At 43.4% G+C, this 13,417-nt stretch overlaps 2 protein-coding genes across 3 annotated transcripts in view; both read right to left on the bottom strand.

The window, feature by feature from the left end:
- Positions 1 to 2,070, bottom strand: part of TMOD1 (tropomodulin 1) — an 81,448-nt gene extending 79,378 nt beyond the window's left edge. Inside the window, exon 1 of the mRNA XM_082610919.1 lies at positions 1,942 to 2,070. The gene's annotated coding sequence lies outside the window, so the exon portion shown is untranslated. The remainder of the gene's footprint in view (positions 1 to 1,941) is intronic.
- Positions 2,071 to 6,964: 4,894 nt separating this feature from the next.
- Positions 6,965 to 13,417, bottom strand: part of TDRD7 (tudor domain containing 7) — a 92,384-nt gene continuing 85,931 nt past the window's right edge. Inside the window, exons 15-16 of one of the 2 annotated variants that reach the window (XM_082628883.1) lie at positions 9,831 to 9,991; positions 6,965 to 7,443 (exon numbers count right to left, since the gene is read on the bottom strand). In XM_082628883.1, the coding sequence (XP_082485009.1) occupies positions 7,223 to 7,443; positions 9,831 to 9,991 (382 nt within the window). In that variant the 3' untranslated portion in view covers positions 6,965 to 7,222. The remainder of the gene's footprint in view (positions 7,444 to 9,830; positions 9,992 to 13,417) is intronic. The other variant, XM_082628882.1, reaches the window with a different exon arrangement.

Here is a 13,417-nt window from a genome sequence, read left to right as displayed (position 1 = left end):
GTGTCCTAATCTCCAGGTCAGTCCATTACTCAGAGCTGCCACTACCTACTCTTAGTTTTTGTGGGTTTTTTGCTGAGCAGCAGGAAGCAGCCCAACCCTGGAGGAGGGAGAAAGTGTGAGACCCTGATAAGGTGGGGCGGAGCCTATTTTTAGAGGACACTGGCTTTCTACTTAGGCTGGGAGGAACTTAAGAGCCAGGATCTTCTAAGACTGGCTCATTAAATAGAATTAACACATCTAAGTGACAGCACTCCTTGCTTTCACTCTCTGCCTGTTTGTTGTGTGGCTCGAATTGATGAGAACCTTACTATTTGTTTCCATTTCCTCTTAATTCTGTGAGGCTTTAAGATGGCTTTGGAAAAAATATATGATAGGAAGTAAAGTAGAAACAAAAATGAAACTTCAAGATGGGGGCGCTATTGCCTGAGCAAGGGAAAGTCCTGGACAGCAGCAGACCAAAGAACAGGGGTTGCTGAACAGATCCCCAAGACCTGCCTGAGCAGCAGGAAGTGTCAGGAAAGACATGAGAAAGGCTGGTGGAGACTCTGCCTGGCATGTCCAGCAGCGTGTGACCTTGAGCAGGGGGCTCTGCAGCCCCTCGCCAGGAACAAAATGTTTGTCACCCCTGGGTGAAAAATGGGAATTTTGGGGGTGCCCCCGGTGAGGGCCCAGAACCTGGATTAGGGTCTGGTTTTGTGATTCGTACAGGGAAAAGTTTAGGCCAGGTAATCTGCAAGAGTTTGAGAGGGCCAAGGTCAAGGCTAGAAGAGATGGGGAGGGGGTGTGCCTGCAGAGCTCCGAGGCACCATCACAGACACCAAATAGACGGCGAAACAGAGGCCAGGGGGCGGCTGGACGGGAGCCTCTAGCCCTGCTCAGTTCACTGGGTCTAAAGCTGTTTGACTCACAAGCTTCTTTGCGAAGGTGATGGCTGCCACCCAGCACAGATGCCCATAATCACCGTGGAGCGCGCTTCCTGGGTGTGTACTGCCCAGGCTTTCCGAGGGTCCTACTGGGTCTTACTCAGTATAAGATCCGAGTCAGAGGGACCGCCAAAGTTTCTGGTCTCCGCAACCCTTCCGGATATGCGCGGCTGTGCCCCCAGCGTCTCAGGCCCAGAGCCGGTGAACAGGTGGGGGGAGCGCCGGCAGTCAAGAGCGCGCCCTACTGCTCTCACGGCCCTGGCCACGAGCTCTATCGCGGGAACCAAACCCCGCTCCTACAAATGGGGAAACCGAGGCCCAGGGAAGGGAGGAGGCTTGTCAAGTTCACCCAGTGAGTTGGCGATAGCCAGGGAACTCCTGCCTCCAGGCTCTTCCCCTCTTCTTTCCACCTCTGCGCGAAAGGCGCGTTACGGTGGTGCTTTAAACCTTGGCATCCCACGCAGTTTGGGAAAGTTTTCTTGCCGCAAACAGGCGCAGAGCGAACCCGGGTATCACGTTCACTTGCGCCAGTGCGTCCCCACTCCCACCTTCACTCTCTCTGCAGCCGGCGGGGAAGCCGCGCCTGAGTGCCGCGCTCGGCGCACCTGTACCCAACAGAGCGCCCGGGGCGCCTAACCACTGCGCGCTGGAGTCAAGCGCGCAGCGGGAACGCCGGCCCCGCCATGACCCCCGCCCTCGGCGCTGCTCCTCGAGAGCCCCCAGGTCCGTCTCCCGTTTACAGACGCGGCGCCGGGGTCCAGAGGGAAGGGCGCCCTGGCCGGGGCCACGCGCGCCGAGTGGCGCGGATGCGGGCGCCCGGTTCCGGACCCCGAGACCCGGGCTCCTCAGCCCCGGAGACAACACGAGGCGGCGGCTATTTATAGAGGGAGCCACGCTCAGTCCCTCTTGGCGGCGGCGGCGACAGCTGAATATTTTGCCCAGATATGGCTGGGGCCCCGGCGCGGGGGCAGGGAGCCCCGCGAGCGCGAGGGGGACCCCTGGCCGGTGGGACGCTTACCGGTCAGTGGAGCCGCGGGGGCTGGGGCTGGGGCTGGTGCGGGCGCGGGCGGCGGCGGGACGAGCGCGGGCGGCCGGCGGGTGAGGGGAGCGCGGGGCTGGAAAAGCTCCCGGGCGGCCGCGAGCGGGCGGGCGCTGTGGGCTCCGGGGGTGGGAGCCAGGGGCGGGCCCGGCTCTGCGCTGTCACCACGCCTCGCCCCGCCCCGCCCCGCCCGCCCAGCTCGCCTTCCTTACCTCTCCCTCCACTCGGGGGCGCCGGGGCGCAGCGCACAGTCCCCTGCCGGGGAGAGACGCCCACAAGGGGAAGCGCGGGGCAGGGACCCTGGCCGCCCCAAGCTTGGGTCCGCGGCCAAGTGGGTGCGCGTCGCCTCCTGTCTGCGTCTAGGTTTCCCCACTTGTACCAGGTAGAGTTATCTGGAAAAAGGTGGGAGGATTTTTATTCCTGCGTGGTCTAAGATGTAAGAATCGGTAGGTCCTTGGATGGAGCAAAGCCAGCCAAGCGGTTGCTGCACCTTTACCTCCTTGGATTGAAGCAAAGACCCATCCGGTCTTATCAGCAGCCCAGCTAGGTCCGGTTTGAGCCGAAGCTTTAGTCACGATCATTTTGTGAACATGCAGTTCCAACAGAGGCAAATGCATTCCCTCTATACTGGAAGAATAGAGTATCCAAAATACGACTTAAAATAACCAAAACAACCCCAAAAGCCCCACCTTTTTTTTCTTCCAGTTTTATTGAGATATGATTGACATACAGCACTGTATAAGTTTAAGGTGTACAGCACAATGATTTGATTTACATACATCATGAAGTGATTATCACAATAAGTTTAGTGAACATCCATCATCTCACATAGATACAACATTAAAGAAATAAATTTTTTCTTGTGATGAGAACTCAGCATTTACTCTCTTAAAAAACTTTCATATATAACATACAGCAGTGTTAATTATATTTATCATGTACGTTTTATCCCTAGCACTTATTTATCTTACAACTGGAAGTTTGTACTTTTTGACTGCCTTCATCTAATCCTCCCCCCAAACAAAAATGTGATCTTTTCTATGAGCTTGTTTTTGAAGTATAATTGACCTACAACACAACCTACAACATGTTAATTCCTTTTGCACAACATAGTGGTTAGATATTTCTATACATTTCAAACTGATCACCATAAGTCTAGTTACAATATGTTACCATACAAAGATATTACATAGTTATTGACTAAATTCTCCACACTGTACATTTCATACCCTTGACTTAGGCTGCTTCCATATCTTGGCTATTATAAATAATGCTGCAGTGAACATAAGGGTGCATATATCTTTTCAAATTACTGTTTTTGTTTTCTTTGGCTAAATACCCAGGAGTGGAATTGCTGGATCGTATGTTAGTTCTATTTTTAGTTTTTTTGAGGAATCTCCATACTGTTTTCCATAGTGGCTGCACCAACTTACATTGTTACTAACGCTGTACTAGGGTTCCCTTTTCTCCACATCCTCACCAACACCTATTTCTTGTCTTTTTGATGATGGCCATTCTGACAGGTGTAAGGTGATATCTCATTGCGGTTTTGATTTGCATTTCCCTGATTAGTGATGTTGAGCATCTTTTCATATGCCTATTGGCCATCTGTATGTCTTCCTTGGGGAAAAATATCTATTCAGATCTTCTGCCCTTTTTTAAATCATTTTTTTAAAATGTTGAGTTGTATGAGTTCTTTGTATATTTTGGATATTAACGCCTAACTGGATGTATCATTTGCAAATATCTTCTCCCATTCTGTATGTGGCCTTTTTGTTTTGTTGATAAGTTTCCTTCACTGTGCAAATCTTTTTAGTTTGATGTAGTACCATTTGTTTATTTTTTTTCCATTTGTTTATTTTTGCTTTTGTTTCCAAAAGCCCCACTTTCTTAAAAGGCTAATACGTTTTCCAGAACAAACCACTTAAACCCAAACAGAAACTTTAAGTGTTTTAATTTTAAAAATGGCTCATAAAAAGGAATATGTGTGGACAGAAAATAAGGTGTCTTTGGATTATTATAAGATAGTTTCTGGTGGGATAGACCCTATTAATATAAACTTTTTTAATATTGGTGTACAGATTACTAATGAGAAACACCTTTTTAAAAATCTTGTTTCCATGCAAATGTACTCCTACATTACAAAACCCTCATGGCTATATGAGAATATTCCTCTCAAGGGGCATGTGCAGTATATTTTAAAATAATGCAATGATTTAATATTTCAGATTAAAAATTTTAAACCCTTTTGTTGTGGAATCAAACATTTAAGAAAAGGCCATACAACATAACTGTGCAGGTTTAAGAATTTTTATCATGAGAACACCTGCTGCAACCACCAAGTTAAGAAACAACACTGTCAGCAGCCCAGAAGCCAACCTGTGCCCTTCCGGGTCGTCACTACTCCCTCCTGAAGTTGGCCACTTTCTTGACTCTTTCGGTAATCACTTCCTTGCTTGCCTCTTTCCTCCGTAGTTCATTTTCATTTGCGAAACTCTATGCTGTGAGATTAATCCGTGTTGCTTCACGTGACTGTAGTTTGTTTACTCTCATTGCTGTAGAGGTTTCCATTGCATGAATATATCACAGTTTTTAGAAACATACATTTTACTATTAATGGACATGTAGGTTGTTTCTGGGTTTTAGCTATTACAAATAGTGCTGCTGTGAACATTCTTTACCAGTATCCTCCTGCACAAGCGCACACATCTTGAACACACTTGGAATTAACAAAAATGGAAACATTTTCACCATTCTGGCATATGAGTGGTATCTCATTGAGTTTTGAATTTGCATTTCCCTGCGTCCTAATGGGTTGAGCACCTTTTCATGTTGACTGGCCAGTTGGATTTCCTCTTCTGTAAAGTGTTTGTCCAAACGTATTGCCCATTTTGCTTCTGGATACTCTTTTGTTTATTGAATATATGTAATCTATTATTTTCTCTCTGTATATATATATATATATATGTATGTGTGTATATATATATATCCTCCAATCTGTGCTTTGCCTTTTCACCTTCATAATAACGTCTTTGATGAACAGGTGTTCTTCATTTTAATCTTGTCTAGTACAGTTGACCCTGGAACAACACAGGTTTGAACAGTGCAAGTCCACTTATAGATGGATTTTCTTCAATAGAAAATACTACAGTACTGCACCATCTCTGGATGGCTGAATCTGAAGATGTGGAACCACAGACACGGAGGAACTGCATATAGGAGGGCTGACTGTGAAGTTACATGGGGATTTTCCACAGCAGGGAGGGTTGGTGCCCCTAAATGCCCTCCCCCCACCGTGTTCAAGGGTCAACTGTGTATCAATCTTTTCCTTTACTGTTAGCACTTTGTGCGTCCAGTTTAAGACATCTTTCCTGCTCCTGGATTATAAAGGTATTTTCCTGGGTTATCTTCCTACGGTGGCCGTTCATGTTTAGGCTTTCAGTCCACCCGGACTTGACTTTTGAATATGGTATGAGGTGGGGGGCAAGTCTGTCTGTCTGTCAGACTGTCCCAGCACCAGATTAACTTTTCAGTTACATCCACAACTAATTGCTTTATTTTAAAAAGTAATAGAAACACTCCTAAAGTTAGTGAAGTACAAACCACTTCTTTCTTATTTGTGGACAGTTTGAAGATTTTTGGGTTTTTTTTTTGTTGTTGTTGTTATTAGGGAAAGAAACCATTATAAAAAAACATTTACACTACTTTACTTCACTTAAACATTTGTGTGTCGGGATATTTTTACTTTATCATAAATGATTACTTAAATCACTGGCGTGAACATTCCTGAATTTTGAATCACTTTAATTATAAATACTAAATATAAATTTAAAAAAGCTAGAAAGACAATTTCAGCACATTTTACATGAAAAACTTGAAACATCTGGTCTTTATTTTCTTTCCGTTCTTACTTTTCTCAAATAAAAATAAGCAAATGACTAAAAACTTTCATCTCTGGCCTGGTCTTCTCCCCTGAAACCCACTCCATATTTCCAATAGTTTATGCATATCTTCACACAGAGGTCTACTAGCTTAAATTCAGTATATGTTCAAAATCAAAAATTTAGGCTTTCCAGTCAAACTGAGTAAGGGGTCGCCATCCTAGAGCTCACAAGAGCCGCTTGGGTGCATCTTTTCCCAACGCCACATTCAGTGTGGTCGCATTGTTAGCTGGAATGCAACAGCAGTAGGAATATTTACAACATGGGAATCGTCAGACACTACAAATCAAGGCTCACTCCCCGCATGACCCTCCCACACCCACTACAACCAGCTGTCAAACATTTACCAGGATATGACTGGATAGAGAGATGACTAAGACCCCTCCCTCCCTCAAGGAGCTCACAATCTAGTTGGGGTGACTGGCACAGACAACTAGTTATATGCTATGAAGCTCAGGGAGATCTGGGCAGCACGAGGGGCATAGTCAAAGTACAGTGCAGTAGGAGGGGCACCAGGGCAGGCTTCATGGACAGCCTGGGAGGTCAGGGAGGATACTGACAAACAAAAATGGTGGGGAGAAAATGAGCTGCAGGCTGAGGGAAAAGAATAAAAGTGGTCTGGAGGGCAGTGAGGCTTCCTTTAGAGTATCAGTAGTCCTGGATGAACATGCATGGGGTTTGGGAAGGTCCAGTGTGGCTGGCGCAAGGAGTAGTAGACAGGGAGGTCGGGCAGGGAGACTGTAAAGGCCTGCGTTTTCAGTCCAGACTCTCTGGGCAATAAGCCACTGAAGATTTGGGGTGATCTGGGGTGATCAGGACGTGCTGGTTTGCCTGGGCTGTTCCTCCAGCTGTACCACTGGCAACGCTGACGGGCTAAAGACTCGGGAGAGACTTCACGTGGTGTGGTGACCACCTGCTTTGGGACCCATCACTACCCCAGGGTAGGGTTAAGTCACGGAGTTCTCAGTCTAACTGGAGGAGAACCGAGCACCACAAGGAAGACAACATGAATAGAAAGGGAAACTCCTCACCTTAAGATCATAAAGCCTAGAAATGATAAGATAGTCAGTTTTTGTATTGATAAACATTTTTATTCTAATATTATAGTAATAATTCAAGTGCAATTCTCTTTGAAAAGTCAACTCTGTTAAAACAAAACTTGTTAAATATCTTTCATCAAACACAAACAATATTCTTTTCAATCCCGCACAGCAGTCAGAGCCATGTAGCAGAGGTAAGATTTTTTTTTTTTAAAGCCTACTACATTTTGTTATTGCTAAAAGAATCTGAATTAGTTGTCAAGGTCTCAGAAGCAGTGATTAATTGACTTTTGAAAGCTCTACCAGATACTCTGACATAAAATCATGAATCCAGATATCTGTGTCTGGCAGTGACGTGTCCACTAAATAGACCACTACTTTCCGGTCCCAAGGATTAGTGTTTTCTATAACTGTCTGCACCAATGCCACCAGAGGTTTCTTCTCCACGTGATTTCGAAACACCATTGAAGCCTCCTCAGACCACTGGCTGCACTTCACTCCTAAGAGGAAGGGAGTTTGCAGATCAGTGAGGGGTCAAATGAGCCTTTCTTTGATCCATTATAATGGAAAACTATTTAAATAGTCCCAAAGTAGTTAAACACACCAGCTTAGATTTGCCTAACTGAAAAACAGATGCTGAACAATCTTACAACAGTCTTGCTTATAGTTTTTCTATTCTGAATGGGGTTATTTCTGTAAACCTTCACCTACAGACACAAATTTCATCTGAGATTTAATGCTGTGCTATAAAATGAAGTTATAATAATGACTGCCCATTTCCGTAAAGTATATGTAGATATAGACTGATGGAGAATGAAATATCAATATCAATAACATTTCTCTTATTTACAGATTTTTTTCCCTGATGAACCAGATATAGTAAAAAAAGAAAAGAAGAAGAATTAATACACTTAACAGTATTTTAAATTATATACATTACCATGGTAAAAGCACTGGATTGAAAGTCTGGAGACTCAGTTACTATACCCAGCTCTTCCTCTATCAAATGGTATGATCTTGGGGAAACCAGTTGATTTCTCAGGCCTCAATTTACTTCTTGTGAAATAAAGTGGTTGGACCAGATGAATTTTAAGTCCCATGCATTGCTAAATCCCCATGACTTTTAAACTTGAGAGCTCAAGTTAGAGAATTCTGAATTAGGTTTTAAAACAAAACTGAGACAAGAATATGTATTTTTCAAGAAGTATTATTAACTAACATAAATTAAGTTCACATATGTTAGATTAGATACATAAATTATGCCCCATAGTGATGAAGGTCTGGGAGTTTCACATATAATTCAAAAGACCTTTCGGTGTAGTGAGTGGGCTAAATTCTTTGATTACTAAGAATTTCCCATGAGAGAAGCCTAGAACTGTCTATAAGCTGCTGCTTCAGTGACTGTAACAGAGCCGGAGCCTCCCAGCACTGGCACGAATTCAGTGAAATGAAGCGGCTGTAGAGTCCCCTGCACAGGGAGCACCAGTGACTGTGGCCACGAAGCCGGGGTGGGGATGATGGGGCCATGCGATCCTCCCTCACGGAGACCCCTTCACTGGGCCGTTTGATTGTCATGTTTAACAAAATGTGTTGTTAGAAAAACCTGAACGTTAAAAAGTGAAAATGAAAAATGTAACCATTAATTCTGAAGAAACCATTTAGAAGTTTGAGTTCAAAGCAGATCAGTGGTAGTCATGCCATGTGTAAGATGCCATTTTTGGTTCATATCTGTCTACCATGGGAGTTTCCTTTGAGTTCTAGTAGGAGACACAAAAAAACTGGCAAATACTTCAAAATAAGGCAATCTCTCTCTCTCTCTCTCTCTTTCTACCTATCTATCTATCTACATATATATGTCTTCAATAAACGCTATCAATAAGAAGAATTTATATACATAATTTCTCTCATTTCTGAGATCAAGTCAGTTCTGCCACTGCTAAGTGTATGGGGTGAGCAGGGAGTGAGGAATGAGGGTTGCACATGTGGTCACAACTCGCCCTATCCCAGCACAGCAGGACCTCCAGACAACTGGAGGTGTCGGCACCCCTCAGCCCTCTTGGCCTCCGCACCCTCTGCTCACGGCGACAGCTCTCTGGGTGGAGCTTCAGCTGGGCACCCATGTTACCTACTGGTAGAGGGCACACAGATATCTGCACTGCCTTCACAGAAGATAAAACAAATCTCATCAGACAGCTTCATAAAGAGGTACCACTCTACACCTATTAACTCAACTCCTGAGATTTTATGACAGTCAATAGGCTGGTGTGAGTGTGGTGAAATCACACACTTGTGTGTTGTTAGTTGCGATGCAAATGGAAACTGATTTGGCCATGAAAATGGTCATATTCTACGACCCAGGAATGTTTTATAATTGTGAAAGTCCATTACGTAGATGCATTATAATTCCTGCGATAAATTATGAAATATTAATCGTGCAATGTTCTCCTTCTGTTGGTTATTTAAGTTGTCTCATTGTTTCCATTTGCTTGTTTTGGCTAATATATATAGCTGTGGGTTTTTTCCCTCAATACTACAATAAAAGTGTAAACAACCTAAATGTTCAACAATAGGGAAACAATGATTAAACAGAATATTTTGCAGCTATTAAGAATTGTTATCAGGACCATCAAACAACCACCCAAAAAGTAATAGTGTGAAAGCAGAATGCAATACTGTACCTGTACGAAGATTACAGTTTTAGAAAAATACTCATACATGAAACCAGAGACAGAAAGGAATATGGAAAAACAGAAACAGTAGATATAGTGGAAGGGCATGACCTTGAGAGATCATTAAAAATTATCAATAGGCCAATGATTCTGTACCCAGGACAAAATGACAATATATACTACTGTTGTGTCATGAGTCCAAATTCCCCAGAAGTTACCTGCTAGTTGAGCTGTGACCGCTTGAAACGGCAGCTTTCGGAACATGTCCACCAGGGGCCGCACTTTTCTTGTGTTGACTAATTCGTGCTTGCCATAGTCCAGCTCATACACGGACACCAGTCCATTGGTCAGGATTCCTTTTAAAAGCACCCTGTACCACCTAGATGTGCATTGGAGTAAAAAGGAAGAAAAAACGGCACAAAGTCAACACCTGCATTAAGGGCAACATTTTTTGATAAAAAGAAAAATTGGTACAAATGTTATTTACTAAAATATAAAACTATGCTGTTGTAGAAGTTTTTAAAGAGACTGCTTCTTCTTTTTCCAAAGGTCGCTATTCTCTGCTTTGTCACTGGCTCATTTGATGGAATTTGTTCACTCAATACCCTTTTACAGGCCTCACGGAGCTAATAAAGGAAAACCACCACTAAGCAGGAGGAAACAGTGCCACAGAGGACAATCAGGACAAGGCTAGCAGATCCCTTCACTGTGACGGGGAGACAGGCAATGGCCACACTTTGGGGACAAGGTCCATGTGTGGAAGATGGAAAGAGAGAAGCAAGCGGGACCAGGTATGAAGAATGCATTAATTCAGGGACTTCCAGGCAAGATACCTTAGGGCGCTTCCAGGTAGTATTTGGACCAAAGGTCTGGAGCTCAGGAGAATGGTTGAAGCAGGAGATACAGATTAGAGTTGGTAGGGGGGAAGGTCATCAAAATAAAGGTAGTTTATGAAGCTATGAGAGAGAATGAGAATGCTTCAGCAGAGAATGTTTGAAAAAAAGTGAAGTGAGGACAGAATCCTGGGAAACACAAAAATTTAAGGCAAAGGAAGGTTACCCAGTAAAAGGAGACTGAGGAATAGAAGGTAAGTGGCAGCAGGAGGTCCTGAAAAGAGTTGTGCTGCAGAAACCAAGTAGTGTAAAGCATCCCATGTTACAGGGAGGTCAACTAGGATTTAGAGTTAAAAGAAGCCACTGGACTCGGTAATGAGCTCTGTATCTTTAATAAGAATGGTTTCGGGACTTCCCTGGTGGTGTAGTGGTTCAGAATCCACCTGCCAATGCAGGGGACATGGGTTCGATCCCTGGTCCAGGAAGATCCCACGTGCCGCGGAGCAACTAAGCCTGTGCGCCACAACTACTGAGCCTGTGCTCCAGAGCCCACGAGCCACAACTACTGAGCCTTCATGCCACAGCTACTGAGGCCCGCGTGCCTAAAGCCCATGCTCCGCAACATGAGAAGCCACCGCAGTGAGAAGCCTGCTCACTGCAACGAAGAGTAGCCCCCGCTCACCGCAACTAGAGAAAGCCCACGTGCAACAAAGACCCAATGCAGCCAAAAATAAATAAATAAAATAAACTTATTTTTTTAAAAAAGCTACAAAGAGGCCAGCTTCAAACACTGTATATAATTGGGGGGTTCTGGGAGGAACTCTAGAAACCTTCAGGTAAGCCCAAAGTGAGGCAAGCAATTATCCATGAATCACAGGGACACAGAAAGGTATCATAATAAGTACATGAGCTTTGGGGGCCAAAGAGACCTGAGCTGGAGTCCCACTGAGCCATTTTTCAGTCATGTTAACTCTGGGCTCTTTATTTAACCTCTCTGTGCCTCAATTATCTCATGTATAATGTTTAGTTTTAATTTACTTGAAGAAATAATACATATGAAGTGCCTAACACATTAATTTGGCATATAACAGGCAGTTGGCAAATGGCAGCCATTACTGTAAGTATTCTTAAAATGAAGATAAGCTGTGCAAATAAGAACTTTAGATTAATCTGAAGAGAAATTTCCATATGTGGAAATGCCAGTTTGGTGCAGGTTGCTAATTCATGTAAGTGTAAAAGGAGATAAAAACATTTGGTTTCCACCAATATCACTGTCTTTAAACTGTACAAGGTAAATGATTGATGGTCTGTGCTTTTAGTCTATAAATAAGAGGTACAGGGCTGTGAGGAGAGAACCATCAAGAAACCTATGTGTTGCATTTCTATTTAGCTTTCAACTTTCAAAACTAAGAGCTTAAATAAAGGCTTCAGTTTTGACGACATTACCAATTTCAGTGCAAGGCTACATGTGGATCACCTGGAGAGTTTACTTAAAACACAGATTCTGGGGTTCTACTGCCAGAGATTCTGACTCAGGAGGCCTGGGGTGAGGAAGGGGGATCTGCATTTTTAATAGGCTGCCCAGGTTATTCTTAAATTGGGATAGATTTGGAAATCACTGTAATCAAAACTGTACCTGAAATTCCTAAATCTTAACTTACCAGAGCTGGGAACAAGGTTTAGTAAATAGTCCTGGGTTGTAAGCAAGACAGAAGCTCTAAACACTTTACATTGATTCAGTTCATAAAGTTTCAAAAAATATCAGATAATCTGTTCCCATATATAAGACATCCCTTGATTATCTGGGACAAATTAACTGATTAAAGGCCCAGAGTCCTGAGGCAGAACTGTTCGACCCATGGGGGAGTAGGGGTGTAGTCTGAAGTCCCACACTACAGATCTCCAGTGTTCAGAGATCTTTACATGATCCTTCCCCCCAAGTGGCACCTCCCCACCACTAATCATCATTAATCTGCTCCTCAGATAAGAGTTAGCATTAGCTTGGCTTTAACTGTGATTAAACTATCCAATAACAAAGAGTTCTGATGAGGCAAATTGGAACCCATTTATGCTTACGATTGTAAGTAACATGACATAGTAAAAATATTTTTTAAAGATGAAAAGCTTGTGACATATAAGTTGAATGCTTTTTAGAATGAGAGCTATTATACTTTTCACTTTTAAGAGTTGAAAATTAGTTTTTTCCTCCCATAAAAATAACAAAATTTTATAAATGCCTACACTTGCTATCTTAAGAATGAATGAAAGCACTTTATAGAAAAAAAATAAGCAGTTGACCTTTTAAATTGAGTTTTGGGGGGTGTGTATGTATGTCTATGTGTTGGGACAGGGAGGGTAGGGGGAGAGATTGTTCTTTTTGTTCACAATTGTCAAATAAGCTGACACATTTCCCCTAAGAAAGCCGGCAAAGGGAAGGGGGAGCGGGGAGCTTGTGCCATTGTCCAGGGCTTCCTGGAGTGAGCATATAGCTTGAGGAGCTTGGGCTTCCTTGGGTTGGAACCAGCACATCCTGGGGGCTTCAGGAGAGGAGAGTGTGGATCCAAATGTGCAAACGTGAGAACACAGACTGAAAGTGCTAAAACAAATGTAAGGAATTATGATTCTCACTGTCCAAAGGCCAAAGAGCAGTGAAATAGGCACTGTTGCACCTTATAAAGGGTGGCACAAGCTCTCTAGAAAGCAACTGACTGCATATATCAAAAATCCTGTAATCTTTAAAGAAGTGATTTCTCTTCTAAGAATCTATCTCATAAATACATAATCAGAGAGCTGAACAAAGATTTAAGTTCAACATTATTTGTAACAGTGAAAAATCTGGGAGAAAAAAAACCTACAGAAGAAAATGATAAGTAAATTATGATTTCTCTATATGATGGAATATTTAGCTATTAAAATGTTTATGAAGAAATCTCATCACATGGAAAAGTGTTCACAGAATTATGTTAAGTGAA

The sequence above is a fragment of the Mesoplodon mirus genome (genome assembly GCF_964341445.2).
Source record: "Mesoplodon mirus genome assembly, chromosome: 1".
Lineage (NCBI taxonomy): Eukaryota > Metazoa > Chordata > Mammalia > Artiodactyla > Ziphiidae > Mesoplodon > Mesoplodon mirus.
Note: the sequence above shows the minus strand (reverse complement) of the source record. Positions and strands in the feature narration are given on the sequence as shown.